At 37.2% G+C, this 27925-nt stretch overlaps 1 protein-coding gene and 1 long non-coding RNA gene across 4 annotated transcripts in view; one reads left to right on the plus strand and one right to left on the minus strand.

The window, feature by feature from the left end:
* CCDC148 (coiled-coil domain containing 148) overlaps positions 1–27925 on the plus strand; it is a 274146-nt gene that overhangs the window by 187900 nt on the left and 58321 nt on the right. For all 3 annotated transcript variants that reach the window (XM_011949186.1, XM_011949187.1, XM_011949185.1), the window contains one exon: positions 6377–6517. In XM_011949186.1, coding sequence (XP_011804576.1) covers positions 6377–6517 — 141 coding nt within the window. The remainder of the gene's footprint in view (positions 1–6376; positions 6518–27925) is intronic.
* Positions 21026–27925, minus strand: part of LOC105516841 — a 70390-nt gene continuing 63490 nt past the window's right edge. The window contains exon 5 of the long non-coding RNA XR_001002552.1: positions 21026–21463. This is a non-coding gene — a long non-coding RNA (uncharacterized LOC105516841). The remainder of the gene's footprint in view (positions 21464–27925) is intronic.

A 27925-nucleotide genomic window follows, 5' to 3' on the forward strand; every position in this document is an offset into this window, starting at 1 on the left:
CTAACTTCAGGGTATTGTCCATGCAGTCACCCAACAAGTACTTATTGAACCCTTACTGAGTGGCAGATGCTGTGCTAATCCTTGGAGACAACCTATGAATAAGACGGATCTGGTCCCTGCCCTTATGAAATTTGCAGTCCCTTAGGTCATTCCAAACACTTGATACATGCTGTAATAGAATAGGGACAATGTGCTACAGAAGTAGAGAGGTATGTGATCTGGGCATGGTGGGTTAGGAAAGGCTTCCTGGAGCAAATGGCATCTGAGCCAAGACTTGAGTAGGATAAGTAAAGTTAGGCAGATGAAGTGTGAAGTAGACAGGTTTGCCTGTTTCAAGGATTACATCATACCATGTGTTTAACATCTTAATAAACATTAGCCTGGCACAGAATAATCTCTCATAAATGGCAATTTTTTGTATTTCATTATTGTCAGTTATAGGCACTGCTCAGATGGTACCTTTCTTTTGATTTTCCACATAAAACAACCACATCACACACTGTTTCCATAAATATGGCCAGTAGAATATAATATTAATGTTTAATTGTTATTATTTAAAAGGTTTACAAAATACTGATGTTTTTCATTGAAGTCAGCTTTGCTTGGAGAAGAAAAATGCAGAGCATATAGTATATTACAATCTGTCTATCTAAGGAAAATATAGAATCAGAGTAATAGAACTTAAGTGAACTATAGTGGTGACCTGATACAGTCCTTCCCTTTAACACGTGAAAGAACTGTATGAGCCATTTGCCCAAAGTAACAATATTGTTTGTTGGTGGCAAAGATGGGTCTCAAAAGCAGATGTTCAATATTCATTTCCTTTATGCCATACTGACACTTATAATAAATTGTTTTCAAAGCTCTCAACTTTGATGTAAAATTGTGTTAATATTGTTTCATTGATGTTAATTTCAATCATTACCTTTGAAGTTTTCATGGACTTCATTTTTGTTTTTCTACTACTTTGTTCTTTCTGAGAATGTGTGCTTATTAATTTCAGTTGAACCATTTTACTGTACATTAAGAGTGAGGAGTATACGTAATGCTACTATCCATTTTCATTTTAAACCATTAATTTATTATTTGCAGTAGACAAACATATTTTAAATGTCATTTATCCTCTGTTAGGTTAAGGTCTCAATCAAAGACGACCATTGGTAGGCATATTAAGCAAAGTATTAATTAAAACCTGGAAAAATGCCCTGTAGTTAGTAGTCTAAATAATACTTTCCTATAACACACACTCCTGGCTGCCACTGTGATAATGTTCTTTTGTGATTATTATTGTTACATGGTTATATGTTCACATACTCTCTTTAAAGCTATATAATTAGCACAGCCTTTAAAATAAAACTACTAAAATGTTCTTCTGTGCTATTTTTCCTTTTGCTCACTGTTCACTCAGAGTCTTCTGTGCTTTAGTCTATTGTACTAGTATTGATTCCTTTGCCCACCTGCCAGCTTTCTTATCCTTAGGCGTCTTGAAAATACCATAAATGTTTGTCATTCTCTCCACGTGGGAGCCATTCACATCCCTTGACTATCTCTGTGAGGATCCATTGGATAAGGATTATTTCAATGGCCACCAGATTCTTCATCTTATCTAGTGTGCATTCTGAAAAGCTGTTTTGCCTTATTGTTTGCATACCAATTGCTGCTGAGCCTGTTTCTCATTGTCAAGATCTCACCACTCTAGCTTCCGACAACCTTCTTTCCTTTACCCCCCCTTTTTTTCCTGGTAGCATTATAATTAGAAATAATGCTGTGAATTATTGACTTCCGGTAAAATTCTATGAGTTCCTGACCATCCCCATGATTCCAATATTAAGTAGAAGCAATTTAGTTTCTGAAGGCTGAAGCTTTGCTCTAGGGTGTTTTTTTTTTTTTTTTTTTTACAGCATTTCTTTTCTTTTTTTCTTATATTACTTAAGATCTACAAACTATTGACTTTTGGTTGTTGAATTTGCAGCTGTTTCAGGATTTTCTGGTGTGTACATCACTGTTTAAAAATCAACATAACTTTATCACTTTTTTTTTTTTTTTTTTGGAGTAAAGAAGTATCATTTAGACTTGCCAAAGACAGGGAATGGTAAATTAAATAAATTGGTGAGTAAACTGGTTATACCAGTTTGATTGGTCTAGTTATTCTCTTGCTATACTTGCCTTAGGAAATCTTTTCCATTTATAGATTTTGATTTATGCTTTTGCTTCTTTAAATCATAGGACATCATATAATATGCAAAGGTCATTCAATGATGGTTCCCATTAGTTTTAAATAAAAAAATGAGAAGAGTAGTTCTAAAGTCCTAACTTATTTCCATTAAAATTTATAAAAATAGTCTCAGTGCTCAGAAAGACTGAATTTTTCTTTTCACTATTTCAGTGTATTACAAGTCTTCCTTCCTACTGCCTCAGAACCCTTTTTTTTTTTTTTTTTTTTTGAGACGGAGTCTTGCTCTGTTGCCCAGGCTGGAGCACAGTGGCCAGATCTCAGCTCACTGCAAGCTCCACCTCCCGGGTTCACGCCATTCTCCTGCCTCAGCCTCCCGAGTAGCTGGGACTACAGGCGCCCGCCACCTCACCCGGCTAGTTTTTGTATTGTTTAGTAGAGATGGGGTTTCACCGTGTTAGCCAGGATGGTCTCGATCTCTTGACCTTGTGATCTGCCCGTCTCGGCCCTGCCTCAGAACCTTGAGACTACAGTATTTTATTATATAAATCTCTTTGCATATGCATTATATTTTACAGTTTATTTTGTTTTTCAATACTTTTTTAGTATGGAAAATTTTTAAAACCTATAAAAGTCTATCATCACCTGACTTCAACCATTATCCATTCATTAGTCACATGTGTTTTATCTGTATTCTTACCTACTCCCTCCCGCCCCTTGAAATAGTAGTAAGAATCACAAGCACCATGTAATCTGTTAGTATTAAGTATCTAGCTTTAAAATTAAAGTCTATATCTCTAAAGTTATAAAACATAACCATACTATTATCATACCTAAAAACTTTAACAATATTTCCTTAATAGCATCAACTAGCCAATAGCATCAGCTAACTAATCAGTATTGAAATAGCTCTAATTATCTCATAATTTCTTTTTACATTGGTTTATTTACATCAGAATCCAAATATAAACCACGTATTGCATTTGGCTAATATGTGGTTTATTAAATCTCTTTCAATTCATAGTTCTTCCCTCATTTTTTCCTTGTAATTTGTTAAAGTTCTTTGAGTGTTCACAAATTTTAATTTTGTGGATTGTATTCCCATATACTATTGCATAATGTGTTTCTCTGTTGGCTGAATTTCCTGTAACCTGATAGGTAGGTCTAGGGCTTTGATCAGATTCTGTTTTACTTTTTGGCGAGAATAATTCATGGGAATTCTGTATGCTTCCATTAGAAGGAACAATGTCTGCTTGTTCCTCTGTGATGTTAAGATTATTCCATGTGTTTGTTTCCAGCTTGATCCATTCATTATAAAGTTTTCCATTAATTGTTAATATGAAGTTTTTAGCAGCCATTGATGATCATTAACTAGGATCCATTATTACAGCAGTTGTTGCAAAGTGGTATATTCTAATACTAACATTTGTTCTTATTAATCCGGCTTCATTTAAAATATTCATTTTGGTGGATTGAATAAAAGTTAATTATTGAGCACCTATGATGCACCAGTACTCTGCTAGGCAGTATAAGGGGAAGGCAAATGCATGGACTGTGCTCTAAGTGGAAACCAACAATATATTTAACATACTCAGAGAGCAGTTATGGTATGGTCAGTGAAATAAGACAAGAGAGATAAGCATGGGCAGTAGAATGTTTCAAGGAAGATGTGGACCATGAGTATTTTATGAATAAGAGGAAATCTGAGGGAATTCCAAGCAGGGGGTACTTTGAGTCACTCCATGAGCTAAGAATAGGAATGGCCATATAAGGGAAGGCAGAGGAAGAACACTACTTAGAGATTATGTATTAGCAACATCAAAGGGGGGCTTTTGTTGGTAGTGAGAAAACTAAATTATTTAGATTCTATATTGATCAGTTGACATCATCCTTTTGAGCTTTCTGATCTTGTTCTAAATGCTTTTGGCAGAAAGGCTTTGAATGGACTAGGCAACTACAACGAAGCTCAATGGTTTGGAAATTAGTTTGTCATAAATAAAAATTCATCTGAGCTTAGGAAATTTATGAGCTTCCAAGTCAGATATAAAATGTAAAGAGAAGTCATGTTGATGTGTATACATAGTAATAAAAAAATCCAAACTACATGGTGACTTGTGGTTCCACAGACCAAACCAGGATATTTGGAAAGGAGAAGCAGGTGCACAGGGTTTGATGTGAAGCTGTGGCAAAGTTAAAGATGTTGAATTTAATTTTGGAAATGTTGGATTTTAAGTGCACATACAAATAGCTAAGTCTTAAAGAATTTGTTAATATAGGATTGAATTGCAGACAAAAAGATAGAGCGGATAATATAAATTTTGTGGTCAGAAACATAGAATGAACTCCTAGAAGGGGATGAACACATCAGATAATGGACATAGATAGAGAGGTTGGAGGTTAATGAGAGGATAATGTAGGGTTGGGATTATAAGGTAGACACAGGAAACAGGAAGAAGAGAGCAGTATCTGTTGATAGAGAAACAGGGGAGAGAAATGTCATGACCTGGGGCAGGAAAGAGTTTTAAGCATAAAACAATAGTCAACAGGGTCAGCTATCACCATGAAGTCAAGGAATGGAGAACAGAGAACTATCTTTTGGGCATTTCAGGGGAGATCACTAGTAATATTTGATGGGATGACAGAGCACTGATTTTAATTGTAGCAAGTGAAAGATGGAAGATAAATTAGAGAAAGGAAAGGTTTGAAAGCAGGTCAGCACAGAAGCAGGGATGATGTATTCTGAGAATGGGGTTCCCAAGAAAAAGTCAATATGATGGACAGGATAAGCAGTAAGTGGGCTAAACTGAATGATGTTGAAAAACCAGGAGTAGAAATTTCCTGGGTTATTTTGATAAACAAGGCAAAATATTGCTTTAGAAAATGAAAATTTTGCAAAATGAACTTAATTGTTTAGACTCACTTTAATTGTATTTGTATGACATTATTTTATTTAATTTTCATCATATATATTACCATTAATAAATGATGCTTACATGAAATACATAAGAAATGAAGTATTTAATTGGGAATGCTAATATAAAAAGAATTTTTCATACCTCTACATTTCCCTGCTGTCTGCTTCCTTAGCCAGATATATACATGGATCAGATAAGTATTTGTTTTTATTTCATTAGTTTCATTGGTTTCCTGCTTACAAGGATAATAAATACTTATTGAAAAAAATGTCACCCAGCACAGAAAGGTTTAAAGAATAATTTTTTTAAATCCCAGGAAATGATTCTATTCAGAGATAACCAATATTGTTATTTGGTAAGTCCCCTTCCAAATCTCTTTCTATGCATAGAACATAGTTGATATTTTACATTAATGAGATCATACTGCAAATGTGGCTTTGTATCTGCTTTTCTGCATCTAATAACATATCGTGGATATTTTCTATTTCAATGAGTATGGAGTTATGGCATCATCTTTCAATGGCAGTCATTGTATAAAAGTACCATAATTGATTTAAGCCATCTCCTTGCCAGACTTTAGACTTTCTCGATTTTTCTGTTTTAAACAGCACTGTAGTGCACACTCCTGTGGGTACATTTTTGTGCACTTGTCCAGTTAATTGTCTTCTTTAAATAATATTCTGGAAATAGGGTTGTGGATCAAGGCTATGCATTTTTTATATTGTGCCACATATTTACATATAACCTAATACCCAACAGAAAGGCTGTAGCAAGTATACTTCTACCAATAACACATACCGGTACCCAGAAAGTCTAAGTGTCTTACAGTGGTTTTTCATCTTAACTCAGGCCTGTTTTCCATTCTTATAAAACAAGAAAGCTGAAATACAGCAGAGATTTTTAAACTTTTAAGCATTTTAGGATTGAGAATTTTTGAAAGTTGTTTAACCTCTGGAAAAAACAAAATGGGCAAAACCAGAAATTTTTACTTACTATTTGTGGGAATATACAGATTCTTTGGAGTGAAATCATAGACTCTTTAGGAACCCCACTCCATGAATCCAGGTGAAGAATTCCTGAATGACATGATTTTAAAGTTGCTTTTTCCTTTTAACCCGCACACACACACGTTTCACAGATACATCAAACAGTCATGTGCACATAGAATTTAAACATTTATTTGGGGAAAAATTGACATCTGCTTTATATAGAGCCTAGTCTTATTATGACTTGTGAAATAACTTCAGTGTGCATAGTTACTGGAATGAAGTTTTTCTATTTATTTCAGGTTCTTCAATGGCGAGCCCATCAGGAAGAGGTAGCAAGACTGGAAATGGAAATTTCTGCCAGAAGAAGAGAAAAGGAAGAGGAGAAAGAGAAATTGTGGAAGAAGAAGGAATTGTTGCAAAGGGCAGAGAAGAAAAAAAAAGTATAAAATCTATTGTCAATATGAATGTGTGCATGAATGCTTACTGGCCTGATTGAGTTTTTTGGTCTTGATGTTTGGCATGAAATTCTCATAAGCAGTTCTGAGAACATTCATAAAGATCTAGTGGAATGTTACTCCTAATGAAAAGTTTATTTGAGCTTCAAAGATTTGTTGACATGGAGGAGAACCCACTTTGTTGATTTGTGTGAACACAGGTACCTGTGATTAGAAGAGGTGCTGTAGGTTAAAAAACAAAACAACAACAACAAAGAAACAAGGTTTGTGAAAGTTGTTAAATCCTGTAATAAGTAGGGACGTGGCAAAAAATGAGAGGGTGCTGGGATAGTGTCTTGGTTGATGGCAATGTGGTAAATAATTGCCAAAAACATCCTTGTTGGTAGAATATATTATACTAGAGGCAGTGCAATTCATGGAAAGTCAAAATGCCCTTTAAAGAGTTTACTTCTTGGCTACGTATTAGATGGTTTCGTTTCTCGATTACTAACACAAATTCATCATTCCTCTTTTGAGTAAACATTTGTTGCACAATCTTAAAACTATACACCAAAAGAAATGATTGTTGATTCTCCATGGAAGATAGAATACACTTAAGGATTGTTGTTGTTTTAAATATATGTATGAGATACTTATTTAGGCATTTATGTTTTTTCCCACAACAAAAATTATGAAATTTGCCATAAAAATATTTTTGTTACACGTTTAATCAGATATGTTAACCATTTTTTAAATGGAGTGGCTAGTCTCTGTAGAAATAATTCACAAAAAGTCAATTAATTTGTGATCAGCAGAATAAAAGGAAATGGCTTTAACTTACACACCTGTTTTGATTTGATCTATATGGTGTAAAAAAATCTTTTCTTTGGAAAAGCTGCTTACAGTGCTAAGAATGATTAATTAATTTATGGTCATTGGTGGACAAACTTTTCCTTTTTGTGAACATAGTTGACATTTTGCGCTATGTGACCAGCTAAGTCAAAGAAGCTCACGCCTAGAAGTTGTTCCTTCCAAGTTGAATATGTAGGGGTAAAGGAACTATGTATTTTAAAGCTATAAGCCAGTTTTTCCACATTTTATTAGACTTCGGTTGTCATTGTTATTGATTTGTTTTGTGACTTTGAATCAGCAAATTGGTGTAGAGGCAGCATGTGTGGAAAACAGCATACATAGAAGTTATATGATCATTTGACAAAGTCAGCTGCCAAGAAGATAGACTTCACAGTGCTTATTTTAATTCAAAAGTGAATTTGATTTCTGCTTCTAAGGAAGTAAATAGGGTGGTTTTATCAAGTCCCTATCAAGAGAGTTGATGATTAAAGGGAATAATTACATGTACCTCCAAAACTCATAAATATTGATCATGTTTCAAATAATGTAAGTGAGCTATGTATCTCTGGAGTGGGGGAACTTACCAATTATTTACTGATATGGAAGTACAGCATGTGAAAAGCATATCCTTCTACCTGGGCCCTTGTAGCATTTTCTCACTGTGAATTAGCATGACCACAAAAGGTATTATGTTTGTAGGCACTTGTTTGCATGCGGTGTCAACTTAAATGTCATATGAAGAGATTTGGAAACAGTTTCATTTACTGGGGGTTTACAAAGACAGGTAAAGCCATTTAAATCAAATAACTCAAGTATTGAGAATGGAGTTGGTACAATTAATTGTGCGAATTCAGTTTGGGTTGAGGAATTGGCATGGCTACACAGGAGAGGATGGGGGGACATCACTAGTTTGTAAGATTTCTGGAAGTGAGAGAAAGGCATTTAATAGATGAGAGAGAGAGTTTCCTGAGCTTGCAGATGGGGCTGACAATTGCCTCATAAACACTACAACAAAAACCAAACAGAGTAACGGAAGGAAGAATTAAGCTGTTTTAATGGCTGAGGCCCCCAAAGGGCTAACCTAAATGCAGCTTAAAACAAGGACACTTAGGCCTGAAAAGATGAATGCTGAGGAGAATTTCAGTATCATTAGTTATGTGTGTAAATTAAATATCCTCTCCTCATCTTAGAATGCAAGATGAGATCTATACCTATGAGCATTAAAGTAGCACATGTTGAAAAAACATAAAAGCCTCCATGCCTAGAATGCATTTTTTCGTCCCTAGTTACATTTTGCTAAGCTTCATGCAGGGTGTTACATGTATAAAGTGTCCTGCCCTTTATAGTAAAAGATATTATAAGAAGTGCCCTATCAAATTTGTTGTCCTATTTATATAGAGTATAGAGGACATTACAATGTTTTGGGAAACTAAGCCAAATTTGTGGTCAAACCCTAGCAATTGTGTAGGACCAAGGCATACGACTTATTTCATTTTTAAAATACCTTTTCATTTAGAAAATAATGTTTAAAGTAGAGATTGATACGTTATAGACATTAGCACACATTGGCTAGCATTAAAATGTTAACATTTTTCATTTTGTTTCAGAGTTTTAAAATTTATATAAAGGAGAGAATATTACAGATAACGTTGAAATCCTCTTTTGAGACCTTCCTCAGTACCATTTCCCTTCTTTCCTACACAGAGACAATCATGATCAGGAATTTTACTTCTATCTTTCCAGGCCATATATAGATTTTAAGATATTTTGACATGTAATTTGTGGCTTTAATTTTTTCATGAACACTATCATGCTGTGTCATTCTGCAGTGTTTTAAAAATATGTCTGTGTTTCAGGGGGTGGGGGATAAGGGGAGGGAGAGCATTAGGACAAATACCTAATGCATGCACGGCTTAAAGCCTAGATGATGGGTTGATGGGTGCAACAAACCACCATGGCACACGTATACCTATGTAACAAACCTGTATGTCCTGCACATATATCCCAGAACTTAAAGTAAAATAAAAAAAAAAAATACCTGTGTTAGTAATACACATAGGCCTAGTTCACTTCTTCTTTTTTTTTTTTTTTTTGAAATGGTGTCTCGCTCTGTCGCCCAGGCTGGAGTACAATGGCATGATCTTGGATCACTGCAACCTCTGCCTCCAGGATTCAAGAGATTCTGTTGCCTCAGCCTCCTGAGTAGCTGGGATTACAGGCGCCCGCCACTATACCTGGCTAATTTTTGTATTTTTAGTAGAGACAGGGATTCACCATGTTGGTCAGGCTGGTCTCAAACTCCCGACCTCAGATGGTTCACCTGCCTCAGCTTCCCAAAGTGCTGGAGTAACAGGCGTGAGCCACCGTGCCCAGCCTTTTAATTGCTACAGTGTTCCATAGTAGAAGTGAGCTAGTATTTATCCATTCTCTTTGTGGTTGACATTTAAGTTTCCAATGTTTTGTTCTTACAGGCTGTGCTGCAGCAGCCAGCTTGTACTGATGCATGTATTCAGGCTTTCACTAGGGTGCACCTAGAAGGGGAATAATTATGTTGTAGATTCATATACTTTCAACTTTATAAGATTTTGGGGGGTGGTTTATAAGATACTACAACTTTGCTTTTTGACTTTTGTCAATCTGGTAAATTTGAAAAGTATCTTATCAATATTTTAATTTGTATTTCCATGATCATTTGTGAGGTTGAAAATCTTTCATGTTTACTGGAGAGTTTTCTTTCTCTGTAACTCATTTATTCATACTTTTAAAATCCATTTTTTAAATTAATATGTAAAAGCTCTTTATAAATTCTACATTCTATTTCTTTTTATAGCTATATGGGTTGCATGCATAGCATCTCTACAGGTGGCTCTTACGTGTGTCTCTGTTGAGGGTCATATGCACTTTACCCTTTGGCCTGGGAACAATTTTCGTATCAGTTTCTAGACTTGGAACACTATGCCGTGAGCCTAGAGTGCATCTGATTTAGGGATAGTGCATAGCACTGGTCTGGGGTTCTGCACTTGACCCCTTTTCTTCTCTGGTCTCCCTGGAACTTTTGCAGAGAGTGATTATGGTGTATCTAGTCCCGATTTTGTGTCTGGACAGGTCCTATGTGACTTTGTGCTATTTTTAAGTAGCTTGATTCCAGCTCCTGTGAGCACAGGTCCCATAACAAATGTTAAAGGCCCGGCCACCAGCTATGCAGACCTATACTGGGTCCTAGTTTTCCTCAAGTCCTTTTTCTTCAACTCTCTCTGACTGCTCTGACTTTAGGTTACATCTTTATTTTTGACACTGGGCCGGTATGTGTGTATGTGTGTGTGTGTGTGTGTGTGTATGTGTGTGTGTAGTTGTGTTATAGTTTGCCCAGCATTTCTACATGTTTGAGGTAGGAAAGGAGATTTCCATGTCAACTCAGAGATACTGACCAGAAGTTCTAGCTGTCTTTACATATACTCACCACAAACCTAGATGATCTTTGTTTTAACTATTTTATCTGTTGGAGACACATTTTGGTTCTTCAGCTTTTAACAGCAGCTTGGCAGAAAATTCCACCAGCAGCTCCCTGCTGTCATAAGAGGTGTTGCTTTGGTAGATGGTGCTCTGTTTTTCCCCCATCTGCTGTCTCATTTACCTGGCTTTCCCTTCTCCTCGGAGACTGGCAGTAGAGGCAGAGAAACTGTGCCATGTGAAAACTTCACCATACAATTTCTGAACAAGAGATAATCTTCCTCCTAATTCTTCTTTCCAGCAATTTGTCTGTTATGACCAATTTACTGGAATAATATTTTGGTTTGTATTCGATGCTAATTTAACCCTTAGATGCCCAGCTCCTTAAATCACATTTTCTTCTATGCTTTAAAACTCAAGCTGAATATAATAGTTATAGTTTTCATAGTTTTATCTTAAGACTCAAAGAAAGTTTTGATTCCTAAGTTGTTAGATGATATTGATGTTTTTCAGGAGCATCTCTCTGTTTCTGAAATTGCTGTCATGATAAAAATCAAAAGATAATGCCTCTCTATAAATGATCCCTGGGAGCTATTGTAAGAAACACAATTTCCATGCTAGATGGACCCCGTATAATATTGGCTCCCATACCACCCTTTCTCTAGATGTGTCTCTTTGTGTAGCTTAAATCACAGAAAAAATTCTCTGCATTATTGAGGTTTAGGAGATGTTGTTGCTGTGTGATGCAACAACATCTAGAGTTCCACAGAATCCACCACAAGGATTCTAGCCTCACTTCCAAAATGGAGATGTTAAGCAAGACTCACATAAAAAGAAGACATATCTCCCCCTTCGTCTAGCATTTCAAAATTCTAATTTAGCCAACTCCTAATCTGCACACCAGCCACTTTGTACAATTGAGGGGTGGGGAGCATTTTCAAGGATATCAGGATACCTCTGATGTGACCTTCAGCCTTACCTTACAGATCTTTCTGGGGAGGGATCTGTCACTTTGTGAATTCTTAACTTCTTGTAACATCATACCAGTAAATACCAAAAGGCATGGCTTTGCTAGAGCATTGGTACTTGGGTATTCCCCCATGCCCTCAGGGGATCTCATACTACCCAAATTACATGCTTCCTGCAGAGAACCAAGAAGAGGAGAAATAGTCTAAAACAAAAACCAGTACACTATCATAAACAGAATGCAGGTTAGAAGACTGTAACCATTCTTATTTCAGAAGACTCTGGAAGCTCTTGCACAGGAGAGAATTCAGAGTACCTCCCCAGTTCAGATCTGAGCCATTCTCCCGGTGTGGGAATTTGTAGGTTCTTATCAGGGCAATGATTCATGGCATTATAAAATCTCTTCTCCATTGTCTGTTAATCTAATAGTATACTGATCTAAAGAGCTAAGAGTAGGAAAAAAGGTGAGCACAGAAGAATAATTTTTAAAAAAATTCCCAGGCTTTCAACTCAGCTTTTTCAGGATTGTTGAATTTAAAGGGGTCAATGAATAACACCAAAATAAGTAGGTTTCTAAGATGAGCAATAGGATCCCCTACCTACCCTTCAGACATGTCCTGTATAATCACCCAGACCATAAATACTGTGGATTTTACTCCCATGATTGGGTCAGATTATATGGCACAGAAGACCTTAAAATTATCTGCATGGTCTTGACCTAATCACATGAGCCCTTTAAAGGCAGAGTGATTGCAGAGTGGGGTGGTCAGAGACTTGAAACATGAAAAGGATGTGACCACCATTGATGGATAAAAGACTGAGGGAGTCACATGGCAAGGAATGTGGTAGCCTCAAGGAGCTGAGGGTAGCCCGGGCTGACGGCCAGCAAGGAAATGGGACCTATAGCCTGCAGGCCCATAGCCATAAAGAACTGGATTTTTATGAATGGGATCGGAAGCAGATTTTTTCTCCAGATGAGAACTCGGTTTTGTCAACACCTTGATTTCAGCCTGGTGATAACGTGAGCAGAGAGCCCAACCACACCGTGCTAGACTTCTGGTTTACAGAATTCTGAGCTAGCAAGTGAGTGTTGTTTTAAGCTGCTAAATTTAAGATAATTTTTATAAACAACGATTTAAAAAAACTATTACAGATTTTAGTATCTGGAAGTGAAATGCTACCTTAATGAATACCTAAAAATGCAGAAATGGCTTTGGAATTTGTAAGTGGGAAGAAGCTGGAAGAATTTTGAGGATATCATCTTGAGGATGATAGAAAAATACTAGAATACCTTGAATCAACTGTTAGTAGAAATATGCATGTTAACAATGTGACTGGTGAGGGCTGAGGAGTAAGTAATGAATGTCTTATTGGAAACTGGAGAAAGGAGGGTCACTGTTAATGTGGTGACAGAAAGCCTAGGGCAGCCATGTCCTGCAGTTAGATGGAAAACAAATTAACCAGAAATGAACTTCCTAGTTGACAAACTAAGATATCAAAACAAACAAACAAAAAATGTTGAAGGTGCCACCTGGATTCTTTCTGCTGTTTGTAGTAAAAAGAAAAGAGATAAATAAAGGGAAGAAGTTTAAGTGAAAAGAATCAAGACTTGATGCTTTTGGAACGTCTTGTCTAGATTGGAAAGGATCTTAGCGTTAACAAATTACTGCCAACACTATGATATGAAGAACAGACTGAGGTGTGAATATACAATCCTTTGTTTTAATCCTGAAAAGATCCAAAGATTAGAGTATTTATATTTAGTCATATGAAAGACCCTTCTGGGAGATTAACGGTGCTTCTCATGGATCTTTTCAAACTAGCAGGCCTCCAGGAAGGTTAAGGGTAGTATCCCTTAGCCATCTCGGCAGGAGACCGAGAGAGAGACAAGATTATTTCAAAAAGATTGCGGTATAACTTTTGTCTGATGTAGTGAATTCCCAAAAAATCCACAGAGGTCCTGCTGGGTTCTTGGGAAAATTTTATTACAAACACTGCCAGCTTGGACTGAAAGGGACAGAGAGAGTATGACGTGAAAAAAGGCTAATAAACCCCCAAAATTCTATTATAGTGGTGAGAGGCAGGCCGATAAAACGACTCAACTGCAAGTGTGTTCTACCATTCAAGAAGAAGGACGAATGACCCTTGAACCAAGAGGGCAGAATTTAGTAGCCCAGGTATTAGAGACTGTGGCTGGCCCCTGTGGCCCCTGGCATTTTTTTGATACTTCCACCGTTGAACAGACTCACCTCTAGGCTCAGAAAGAGCTGTGACTATCCAGATCTTCCTGTAAAAGGACAGGCTGCTGACTGCAAGGCAGAGAAGGGAGAAAGTGCCACCTGAAGACGGATGGCATTTTAAGAGAGAGACTGGGCTGAGCTGAACTTGTTCAGTCATTTCTCCCACATTTGCCAATCAGAATGAGAGGCCATACTGTGAACCCTCCAGGGGAGAGGAAGTCCCCAGCTATGTGAGGAGTGGAAGATGAGCATTACCCCTAAGAAGAGTATAGGGTAGTTTCCATATCCCCTGGTACCTCCATGGTGCTGAAATGATATTTCACTAAAGGCTCAAAAGAAGGAGAGCAGGCCAAATACACCTTTATTCAATTATATCTTGGCCTTAAACCTATAACTAAATGGTACACTAACAACCTCATTAAGACCTGAGCCAAGAAGTTCCTAGATATGGAGGTATCGGAGCTGATCTAAGAGGGTATATTTAGCAGAATAAAGATGAAGAAGAGCCATGATGGAAGGAGAGAAAAAAAAAACAAACTACAGAGTGGGTAGCAAATGTGGAAGGCCAAAAACTCAGTGAGCCCACTGCAAGTGGAGAATGGCTCAGGGTGGTATTGAGCATGGGACTTTTTGCATTCCCTCAGACCTGAGCTGGAGTTGCAGCACTGCTACTTGTTAACTGCGGGGCCTTGAGGGAAATTACTTTCTCTCCATTTCAGTGTTTGTGTCTGTGTGATATTTGCATTTGTATGATAAGAAAAGGCATGTGAAGCAGTTAGCACATGCCTGGCACTTAGAAAGGCCTTAGTAAATGATGTTCTAATTGTTACTGTTATTATTGTTACCCCAGTGGAATGGTAGAGCAGATGGCAGTTAGAAAAACCATGAGAACCAAATAGAAAAGGTAGAAATGAGATAAAGATAATAATAATGAGAGACAGTGGTTTTAACGCTGGTTCAGAAACTAATGTCATGAATACAGTTCTTTTTCTCGTTGCCTGGTTACTCTTCACCTGGTAGCAGAATGTCTCTAGAGTGGCAGAACTCTACCAACACTAGTGTCTGTGGAATCCTTTGAAAGGTCAAGTAAGAAGAAATGTTCTAATTACAGATCAGGCATGCAGAAATAGTTATCTGTAGTTATCCACTTTAAACCAAAGAATCTTTGACTCATTTGTACATCCTGTTGTTCTAAGTGACAATCATCAACAAAATGTACTCATTAGCACCTAAATAGTTCAAACAAATAAAACATACACTAACTTCATAAGTTTCATGACTTCATGACTTGCTGATCTTATTTTAAACTATATACACAAGTCTTCCAATCTGTGTTTTATTTTGAAATCCCAAAGTCACCTTTCAGAAAATACTATGGCTCAACATATTTCATTTACTGTTATATTGAGTATTGGTACCAATGTCCTGTGTGGCATTTGCCTCCTCTCCAATAGCCTCCCCACCCTTTAACATAGGATAATGGTATCAACTCCTAGTAAGATACATTGACAATAAGATTGTGTATAATTCCAAATGGGGCATTAAGGGTCCGAACAAAATTATCATTCATTTATTCACTTGTTCAATAAGTACATACCAAGTGCCTTTATTGTGACATGTATTATACCCAGTCCTCCATTCTCCATACCTCATGCAATTATAAGAGATCATCCACTCAAGAAATTGCCCCCTTTCTGGTCTCTGTTTAAAGGGAGGTGTTTACCTGCTCTGCCACAAAATGATGTACAATTCTTAGGTCAATGGAAGCTCTTATTAATAATGCAGAAGGATGTCTTTTAGCTTCAGACTTTATAAGCACAACAAAAAGAGTTAATAGAGAAAAACTAAAAATATAAAATGAAATGAACTATATAGAGTTTGTCACTGGTTAAATTAAGCATGCCTATGTATAGCAAATTAAATATATATGTGCATATACATACATACATACATGTATATGCAAATATATGTATATGCATGTGTACACACACATGTAGAGTATGACTTTGAGATTTACTTCCTGCCTTTCTCAGGGAGTATCAACAAAGCCTTAACCTAACCTAACTTAACATTAACCTAAGTTGGGGCAGTTAGGAGAGTGCCTTTGTTCTCATCCATGCTTAGACCTCCTTTTATTTCCTGTTCCAGTATCATCAAACTGTAATTTGGGCATGTGTCTTCACACTGGCCCATGCTGGTCTGACTGCTTCCTAGTGTGAATGCTCTTATGCTAACAGAAGTTATAGTTTTGCTATAGCTAATCAAAGTTCAGGCCTTAAAGTGTAGACTTTTTGCCCTGACTGACTCCAAAAGAGTTTATTAACTCTCTATTAATTTATCTGTTTCCATTGAGGCCTTTAATTGTTGTTGAAGGCATGTGTGCACCGTGGGGACTGCAGGATGTGGGACTGTCCTCTGCAGTTTTCTTCAAATGCCTGTGACTGATTGCCTTTCATCTCCATTGAATGCTATGCTGTTGAGGAGGGAGAGTGATACAGATCTCAGGGCTTCAGGTAGTGGGAAAATCAGAATGTTGCCTGGAAGCCAGTACATAGCAGAGAGGGCCCTGTGAGATGGTACCTGCTGGTCCTGGCCCAGGTCATCCATTTCTTCCAGGTCCTTTTCCCTCATGACTCTCCTTGTTAACCTTGTGTAACAGAGAGACTGAGACTTCTTTTAAAGAGGGGTGTGTGTGTGTGTGTGTGTGTGAGAGAGAGAGAGAGAGAGAGAAAGAGTGATCTAACTGGATCCCAGTTAGACAAACATGACTCAAACTATAAATATTGTTAGTTTATATAATATGTTACTAGGGCCACCTGAAATGTGAACATAAATAAAAACACCATGGCAGGACTCAATAGTACAGTGCCATTCAGATGATCCAAAATTGGCTTATAGCACTCTTTTTACATGTTCGTAAACCTGAGAATATGGAATATAAGAACTCCCATAGACTTCTTGGACCCCGGAAACATATCTTTGAAGCACTCTGAACACCAACTTGAGCTTGGTTCTAACATCCATCCACTGAGATCTTTCAGAGCAAGCATCCTCACTGCAAAGGAACTTGCTGCCAGTAGAGCTGAAGTGTCCCTACTTGGCTGAGGGCTACTCTGATGAACTGCTTCCTACCCTCCCTTTTGTGATTCTTTCAATTAACAACTCCTAGACATGTGATCTTGCAAAGTTTAAGGGAGTATTTTTTATTTAGTTATTAGTCTTTTTCTTTGGGAATCTGATGGAGTACTCCAAATATGGGAACTAAAAAAAGAAACCTAATTGGTAATTTAACTATCAGGATAATATAATGGTCAAAAGCAGAAGATAGCATGTATTTTTTGTAGACAAGACTCCAAAATAAACTGGGATTCAGACCTTATTTTCTGAAGATTTAATATTGGTTCTTTTAGTATTATTGTATGTGTAAAGAAAGTAAGTAGAATAGGAGGTTTAATTATGCAGAAGAAATAAACTAGGGATCATCTAATTTTTAAATGTTCATAATGTTCCTTGCTTTAGTATTAAAATTTAGAAATAAATATTATTTTATTAAATTAACTTATTAATTTAAATTAACCTTATTAACTTAAATTAACTTTAACTTAAATTAACCTTCACCTTCTAGCATGAGACTGAGCATACGGTCAACTCTTGGTATAGTACATGAGTCAATAGGTAACAGAAAACGTGTGGTGGTAACCCACAGATGATAGAATGGTAATCCAAGAAGCTCACTTTTCTGGTTTCAGCTGTCTTGTTAAAATAAAAACTTCCAGTAGAGTATCTTTTTAAAAGGTAGAAAAGCTGATAGAATCTTTCTACCCTCTGTCAGAATGTAGTTTTAAGCAAAACCCAGAAAGAGAGAGAGAGAGTGAGAGAAGCCTGGATAATCAGGAGCCAGATATATTTGTTTTTCTGAGAAAGATTTCCCATTAGACAGTTTTAGAGAAAGAATCTTGAGTTTACCTCCAGGTGTAAATTTTTGACTATACTTTCTGGCTAGGTCTTGATTATTCATAGGGATTTGATTTAATTAACAGATATCTAAACAGTACTTGCTATGTGCAAGGCAGTATTCCGTGTTCATTTAATCTTCTTAACAGCCCTAAGGGGTAGATACTAATATGATCCTCATTTCATAAAAGAAGAAACTGAGGCACATAGGGGTTATATAATTTCCCCAAAGTCACATGAACATTAAGTGTGCAGTGAGGATTTGAACCTGAGTGGTCTGACCGGTCTGATTTTAGACACTGTGCTATGCTCCCCGTCATCATGACTGCTATGTGCTGTTAATTTTGTGATTAACTAATTTTGAGAAATCTCAGTTTCAAACTATTTACTTTTGGGTCACTTTAATGGCTCTGGTCCTATCCTGGTTTGCTCAGAACTATTCAATGAATAGGTAATTGATAATCTTAAAACTCTTTGTTGGTGCCTGCCTGCTTTCTAGTAGAATTTCTTTTGTGTTCTAAAAGTCCACACCACTTACTATGTCTGTCTCCCTATGCTTCTTAAAATTCTTTTAAGATTCTTCTCCCTGGGATAATGAATTATGATGTCTAAACACTTTACAGGAAACCAGACCATTATAATTTGATCATAGTTGAAGTATCAAGACATGTGTTATGGAATAGATAAAAAATACTTTTTTCATTGCCTCCTTGGTACCATTCTTTTGTTAAGTGGACTGAAGAAAATGTAACGATTTTGGTGTGATTTCTTTTCCTACTGACATCATATTTCACAAGAAGAGAATTTCCACAGGTTTCCAATATGACATCTGCCCACCTCTCAGAATCTGTACCCCTCCCCTCCCCTTACCTTTTTTCACAGTGCATGACATGTCATGCTCCTGTCTAAGGCTAGTCCCTCCATTTGTGCGTGGAATCCTATCCCCTTTCTCCTGCTCAAGGTTATCCCAATTTCTCTCCCACCACCATCCCCACTTTTTCTAGCTCTTTCCAGATACCCTAAAAACACACCATTATGACCTCCATCTATAAACTATCCTACCTCGATCCCACATCCCCCCTTCAGAAAATCTCATCATTCCTTGGCCTATACACAGTGTCTCCAGCTTCTCTTCTCCCATTCCCTCTTGAACCATTTTGTCCCTCCACTCTAGCAATGTTACACTTGCCAATGTCATTACTTACCTCTGTATTTCAGTCATCAATTCTTTGTCCTCATCTTACTTGAATTATTATGATAGAATTGATCACTGCCTCCTCCTTGGAAAACTTGATTCCCTTGGCTTCTAGGAAGCCACTCTTTCTTTGTTCCTCTGTCTTACTGGTATCTTCCTCTCAGTAAACTTGGATGAATCCTCCTCACCATTCCATCTTCTAAGGTTTGGAGTCTCCTGGGGGGGTCAGTCCTCTCAGTATGTGTACTCTCTAGTGATCTCAACCAACCCATATGACTTCATATACTATTTATTTCCTAATACTAATTCATACCTCTGGCCTGGACTTTTCTTTTGAACTCCAAACTCACATGTGTAACTCCTCAAATCTAATATTCCCAAACTATATTCTTGCTTTTCTCTCCAAACATACTCTTTCCCTAGTTTTTCTTTTCTCAGAAAATGGAAATCTAGTCCCCTAGCACTCAGGTCAAAAGCCTTGGTATCCTCTTTGACCTCTATTTCCCCCATTATACCCTTACCTGTTGGCATGGATAGAAGGCTCTACCTTTAAAATATAATTAGGACTATTATAATAGCTTCCTAATCTCCTAATTAATTTATCTGCTCCTTCCCTTTCCGTTTCCACTCTGCCTTTCCAATCAGTTTCCCACACAGCAGGCTGATCCATCATTCTAAAACTCACTTTAGATCATGTCACTCCTCGGCAGAAAACACGTCAATGACTTCCCATTCTACTCAGAATAGAATCTAGAGGTCTAGCAGGGACATACATGGCCCTGTGTGATCTGCCTCCCTGCTCTGCTCCGATACCTCTTAGATCTCATATCCTACCCCTCTTCCCATCGTTGAGCCCCAGCCCAAGCAACCTACTTCCTACTCCATGAACACTCAAGCATATGTCCCCCTAAGCCTTTTGCCCAGGATTGGAATAATGCGCTCCCAGATGTCTGCATGAGTCACTCCTGCACAGCATTCAGGGTCCTACACAAATGACATCTTAGAAAGAAAGCCCTTGATGGCCCAACAAAAATGGCATCCTCTTTCCCTGTCACTATCTATTTATCCTTCTTCATTTTTTCCTTAGCACTTATCACTCCCTGACATCTATTTATTGACTATCTTCACTTGCACTTCTAGAATATAAGCCCCATGAGAAAAGAGAATTTGTGTAGTTTCTTTATTGCTTTAGCCCCAGTGCCAGCACAGGGCACTCAAAAATAGTGGTTGAATAAATGAATTCAATGAATGAAAAATATACTACTCTCCTTTGATGTTATGGCATAGGGGAAAGCATGCCAAGCTGAGAGGTCTTCACAAGAGCAGTGACCTTGGCAAGTTATGTAAGCTCTGTGGGTTTTGCCTCCTTAGTTGTAAAATGAGGTGTTTGGATTAAATGATTTAAAAAATCACCTCGGCTCTAAGCCATGATTGAATGACTCAGGTTTGATTACTTTTCACTTTTCACTCTGTCTGACACTTAAGGTTTTGAAATACAACATCCTCAGTCTATATACTCCCTTCTTAATGAATAGTGAAATGAGAGAAATTAAACAAGATTATAGACAAATTCATTTCAGCAATATCAACATATGACACGATCATTATGCAATATTTCAGTGCCCATACTGAAAACAGACCTTCCTCCTAAAGAAGACATGACAGTTATTTTTTAATCCACCTGGCATTTCAATTAAGGAGGAGATAGCTAATGTGTTTACCCAGGAATACTTTCTTGGCTTATCATGTTATAAGGACATGGGACTGCATCACAGCAGAAAATAGCTTATTGCCAATTTGAGTGGGAAGCTTTGCTATGGGAAAATGCTCACATAAGTGACCAAAGTGAACATCACCTAAAAGAGATTAATGTTATTTATTTATGCATATAGACATTATCTACTTCCAAACAATTTATAATAAAAGGCATTAACACTCTTGTGCTGGATATCTTCTCCCTGAGTCATATCACTCTCCATTCTGCTCCGTAGCAGTTTTCACAAATGGCTTCCTTGACCTCTGGCTTTTGGTTTGGTTCAGCCAAAGTGGAACATGGGAGATCAAGGTGAGGGAGAGGTGTGGGGTTTGGAGAGTTGTTTCTCCAGCTCCTTATCCTGCAGGATTGTGCTGATCAGTTGTGTCCTTCACCAGAGGTCTCAGCTCCTGTCGGCGGTCCTCCTTGCCCAGCACTGCATGAGCCCTTGTGGTTGCCCTGCATTCCCACCCTCCTTTGTCAGTTGTCTGCTTATTACATTCTTCATAACTTATCCTAATTTTCAGTGTGCCATCTGTTTCCTATTAGGAATCATTAAAAGAGAAAGTCAGTAAAAGAACAAAAGATGAGAAATTAAGGGAATGGGAATATCATTATGTCAGCAAGCCAAGACTAAAGAAGGGTGTTGTCATTGAGCATGGTTAAAGTCAAAGGGAAACATTTAGCTCTTATTTGCTGATAGTAGAGAACATACCAGCAGATCAGGAGCTGGCAGCACTGGGAGGAGGAGTACAACCCACTCAAGGGATAGCATTTTCAGTAGAAATTTTACAAGAGCCTAAGTCAATCCTCTTATGAGATTGCACCAGCCTTTATAAGACCTGTGGCATAAAATTAAATCATAATTCTTTGAAACTTTTCTACAGAAAATGAAACTGCTGCCACATGCAAGGTGATAAAAAAAAAATGTTACATAGGAATATATATAGGATTCTTGTCATTTGACCTGATACAGGAATAGAATTTGGAAACTTCAGGAATGAATAATAGCTATGCCCCGTACGTGCTCCTCCCAAATATTAATTTCCTTGGCCAGACTTTATAAAACCTGGCCATAATATACTTACACATAATATACACAATATACTTTTGTAGTTTTTATTATTATTATTTTTAACTTTTATTTAAAGTTTAGGGGTACAAGCGCAGGTTTGTTACATAGGTAAACTTGTGTCATGGGGGTTTGTTGTACAGATTATTGCATCACCCAAGTATTAAGCCTAGTACCCATTAGTTATTTTCCTCATCCTTTCTGTCCTCCCATCCTCCACCTTCTGAAAGGCTCCATTGTGTAATTATAAAGTATTTTATGTCCATTGTAGATAATTTGGAAAATACAAACAAGCATACAAAATACAATAAAAATCACTTGAAATCCTAAACCACTGCCAAAAGAAAATTAATGATGTCTTTACACTCTTTTTTCTACATATCCAAGAACTTTAACTTAACTAGAATCACACAATATATGTTATTTTTAACCAGATTTTTTTCTCATTGATCAACATTTTGCATATTTTCCCCTTTTTCTCCTGCTGCATAATCTTTAGTGGTTGCATAGTGTTGCATCAGAATAGTGCATTTGTAAATCTTGCAATCTGGGATCATTGTATTGTTTCCAATTTTTCACTCTTTTAAGGTTGTGATGAACATACCTGCATATAAATCTTTGCATAGATTCCTGCCTGTTAATTCTTAAAAGTTTATTTCTTAATTCTTAAGATTTTTGCTAGTTATTTTCTTATTTTTATTTTTTAACATTTATTCTTCAGAAAAAGTATGACAATTTACCCTCCTACCAGAGGTAGATGAGCTTGTTTATCACCTTGGAGATTGGTTGCTAAAATGTTCAAGTTTAGGGCACTGATAAGTAGCTGAAATGCCAACAGTTTTAATTGCAGTCTGAAAGGAGATCTATTAAGTTCAAATAACCAGGCAGGATGGTTGCCAAATTGACTTTCTATTTTGAAAACCAAGGATTAACTCTGGTTTCTTACTCATGTAGAGAGTTTTTCCATCTTTGCATAATAAATGCCCTGGAAGGTAATTCTTTTGAAGCCATATTTTTTTTGTTTGTTTTTTTGAGACAGAGTCTCGCTCTGTTGCCCAGGCTGGAGTGCAATGGCGTAATCTCGGCCCACTGCAATATCTGTCTCCCAGGTTCAAGTGATTCTCCTGCCTCAGCCTCCCAAGTAGCTGGGATTACAGGTGCACGCCACCATGCCCAGCTAATTTTTGTATTTTTAGTAGAGATGGGGTTTCACCATGTTGGCCAGGATGGTCTCTATCTCTTGACCTCATGCTCCACCCACCTCGGCCTCCCAAAGTGCTGGGATTACAGGTGTGAGCCACTGCACCCAACCTGAAGCCAATTTTTTATTCAGAAACTTAAGCCAGTCCTAGGTTGAAGCACACAGAAGCATACCATCAAACTACAGAAGAGATAATGTTGGCTGAAAGGTTTTGAGAGTAGGAATAACTAAGCACAGAATACCTTTAATCTGTCTTCCATGAGCAATTTGACCTAGAGACATACCAGGTCCCCATTCTCTGTTGGGATTAAATGCACCTCCATACCCCTGCATGAACTGGCTAAATGAACTGGCTCACTGTTAGAAAAGTTGCCTATCCAGATATTTTTGGATTCATATGAGCTGATATAAGAAAAGTATTTTGGGTAATGCTATCTTTCTATGTTCTTTCTCATTGGGTCAGTTTAGCAAATGTATACCTTGCATCTCTCATCTGAAAGGTGCAATACTAGATACAAATAAATATGATGGTACAAGGCATGCTCCTTACCATTCAGAAGTTCACACAAAGTTGTAAAAAATTATGTGGCAAAATATAGATAATTGTAAAATTGATCACATAGAAAGAGGGGTCATACTTCAATTGGTGGTGATTTTAGGGGGCACAGGGACCATCATTGATCTAAATGAAGTGCATGGGAAAAAATTATAGTAAAAAAAGCATACTTTTCTATTAAGACATCCTGTTATGTTTTTACATATAACAATGCTATGTTATATGTAAAACATACTTTTTGTGTGGAGTTGCATATTCCAGGCCAAAAGTAGAAAGGGGATCTTTTTAAATAATTGATGCATAGGGATTGTACAAATTTCTGGGCTACCTGGGATATTTGATACATGCATAAAACATGTAATAATCAAATCAGGGTAATTGGGATATTCATTACCTCAAACATGTATCATTTCTTTGTGTTGGGAACATTCCGAATATTCTCTTCTAGATATTTTGAAATATACAATGAATTGTGATTAACTATAGTCATCCTACTGGTGCTATTGAACACTAGAATTTATTCCTTCTATTTAACTGTAGTTTTATATGCATGAAACAACTTCTCTTCATCCCCTGCCCCTTACCCTTCCCAGCCTCTAATAACCACCATTCTACTCTCTACCTTAAAAAAGGATATCTTTAAGATGCAAGGAACTATCTAATTAGAATCTAGAAAATGGAATACAAATGTGCTTTATCTTAATGGCTTATGGGGACTGGAACTGGATGCTTTGAACTTCGTATCTTTTATGAGTCTGGTTAAGTGTTATGACTTCCTTCTGACTGAGTCACAGGTCAGAGATAGTGACCTGACAACAATGTACAGAAGTCTATGTGTTCAAAGATTCAACATCACACAGCGTGAAATAAGAGACCAGCTGTTTGCTACTCTAATCCTTTTGTCCTAACTTTCTGCTTCCTATGTATAAATAAGAAATTCTTATTTCATGTTGAATTTAATGGTTGTATAATATTGGTTCAAGTTTTTTTTAAAGTTAAACTTTGAGATACTCTAATATTATAAATGTTCTGTTTACAAGTGTAGTTTTTAATAGGAAACAAATCTGAAAGATTACAAAAGTAAAGTAGGATATAAAAATGATCTTAGACTGAAAAGTAGCATGACATTATTTTGGCTCCAAAATCTACATGGTGAATAGTTTCTACAGTTTTTATTTCTACAGTTTTTATTACACTTTTACTGGCTTAACTTTATTAAAATGAACAAAATGTGGGATTGTGAAAATAAACGTCTTGCATTCAATACAAATCAGAAGTATAATAATAAGAGGAGATAGGGGATAATGAGTGCTTGTTATGTTTTTCTGTAAACTTCATGTGGAAATAAAGAGACAAGCTACAAATTCAACTCTTATCATATGCTGACTTTCTGATTCTTCTATCATTGGAACATAGTAAGAATCCTTCAGCAATCAGTGCATTTAAAATCTCTGTCTCAACAAATGTCCCAAAGGACTAGTTAAATACCCTTAGTCTTTACTTCAGTTTGAGGCTTGCAAAGCTAATAATTCTTGATACATACATTGTAGGATGGATTAATTGATGAAAAGTGAATGGAACTGTCCTTAGGAAGTACTTAGTTCGGCCTTTACCATCCTGAAAAGAAAACTGCTCTCCTGGTTCCCATGTACAACTTTGTTATTCTTGGACCAGAGACCAGAAGAAGCTTCCAGTCACCTAAGAGTGAACAATTATACCCTCTTATGTGTTAGACATGATACAATGTACTAAGGATACAAAGATAAATAATGCAGATTAATATGGGAAATGCTATGCTAAGAATACACAAATAATGCCTTAGAAGTTACAGCTAGCTATGTCTGAAGGAGAGGAGAGGGAGAAAGGCTGAGAAGGCAATGCTAAAACTGAGTCTTTAAAGGATGGATAGAAAGGATTTACCAAGCAATAAGGCAGGGCAGAACTTTCCAGGCATGTAGTAAATGCCCAAATATATTGGTAAAGATCCAGGGGCAGAACCTCATGAAAAAAGTAAAGGAATGCAGGTAGTCAAAGAAAGGAGGGTCATAAACTGTAAGCTATTGGAGTGCCATGGATGGAGCTACCATTTTTCTAGAGAGCTCAGGAGAAGATTCGAGGAGGAGGTGGCATTTGTTCTGATCTTAAAGATAGAGTGAGTTTGACAGGTGGAAGAGGGAAATTAAGTCATTCTAGTAGAGAAAGCTGTGCAGAAAAGCAAATAAGCGTGAGAGTGCATAACCATATTCTCTTTTCTGTTTACATCCTCATCCTGGAGACCTCATCCAGTCCTCTGGTGTCAAATACTGTTTACGTGGCTATCTCCTTAATTTAGGTCTCCAGCACTGAGTTCTCCCCTAAGCCACCCATCTGTGCCTTCAGATGTTCGTCTGGCCCCTCCACTTAGAGGTCTTATGGGCTTGTCAAGTGTTATATGTTCAAAACTGAGCTCCCAATTTTCTTCCTTTTCCAAGCCTATTATTCTCCCAATCTTCTGTCTCAGTTGCTAGTATCACCATTCAACCAGGTGTTCAAGCAAAAAACCTAGGAATTGTCCTTGATTAGTCTTTCCTCCAATCTTCACATGGAATCTCTCAGTGAGCCCTCCTGGAATCTCTCAATGAGCCCTCTGATTCTACTCAAAAGCACATCTCAGATCTGAACACTTGAATCCATCTCCTGAGTCCAGGGACCAGCATTGCCTTTTCCTTCTATCTGGTCTCCCTGTTTCTTCTTAGCTTCTCTACTACCCATGCTCCACTTCATATCCACAGCTCTCTTTTTAAAATATAAGTCAGATCATGCTACTGTTTGCTTTAGTCTCTTCAATGGTTTTTCCTTGTTTCTAGAACTAAATCCTGGCCAAATCATCTAACCCCCATGCAGTTCTCCAATCTTGCTTCTAATCTTAACTTATGCCACCTGCTCCAGCTCCCTGGCCTCTTCCCAGCTCTCAACATATGTGAGGTCTTCCCCATCCAATGCTGTTGCACCCTCTTCCCAATGTACTCCCCTTCATCTCTTCCCATGGGTGTTTCACTCGCATCTACCAGGTTTTCAAACAAATGTCATGTCATCCAAATGTCCTATTTAAGACATTTGAAAGATACCTTCTACTAATTCTACTCAAATTTTTCTAAACCATCACTCTACTTATCCCCTTCTTAGAGGTTAATACAACATGTAATATTCCATTCATTCATTCATTTACTATCTGTCTCCCTTTCTAGAAAGTCTCAGTTCCACAAGGCAGAGGCTTTATTTCTTTTTAAGTACCAGTATCATGTGCTCAATAAATACTTGTTGAACAAGTGAATGTCAAAGTCCCAAAGTCAATAATGGTTTAATACTATAGGTAAGGGTTAATAGAATCAAATACACAGAGACATCAAGTAAAATCATGATGGAAAAGGATATTTGATCTGATCCTTTGGAACTCACTAGTGAGAGCAGTGACTTTGGAGTGGAGTACAGAGGTAGGAATACCATGGGTGAGGAGTGAAATAGAAGATGTGCACATGGGAAAAATCAAGTATGCTAAGATGCCTGCCCAAGAGAAATAATGAAATGTATGATGCTACAATCTTGGGGTTCTAAAGAATTTATGAATTTTATTGTAATGGGATAAAATTATGTTTAATTCCATGTGAGAAGGAAGCAGCAAAGAGCAAGAAGCTGAAGGTACAGGGGAGAGGAGGAGACAGATGAGGAGGGGGGCTATGAAGAAGGTGGAATTGGTAATGGGATCTGCAGCCCAGGTGAGGCATTAGTCTTGAACAGAAGGAAGAATACCTCTTCTTCTGATGGGCTGAACATTAAGAAAGGTATCTTGTACAGCTTCTATTTGCTCTGATGAAAGTGAGGAAATAGCAGCAGGTATGGAGCTGAACATAGTGAACAGGTTTTAGCATATCACTATGAGAAATTGAGAGGCATTGTCCAGGAATTCACAAATGGAATGCTTATTGTCATTGAAGATTCAATTGAAACCATAAATTTAGTACTAGTTCCTACAATTATGTCATCAATCAAATGGGTATTAAGTACGTGCTATGTTTTAGATACTTTAGCTGAATATATCACAATTCTTGCAGCCTAGTGGGAGATAAGAAAAGTATATTAATTAGCAAAGCTTTATGATGAGAGATGCACTAGGGAAATAGCATTATATAACTGGA

Source organism: Colobus angolensis, unplaced genomic scaffold (assembly GCF_000951035.1).
Source record: "Colobus angolensis palliatus isolate OR3802 unplaced genomic scaffold, Cang.pa_1.0 Scaffold292, whole genome shotgun sequence".
Lineage (NCBI taxonomy): Eukaryota > Metazoa > Chordata > Mammalia > Primates > Cercopithecidae > Colobus > Colobus angolensis.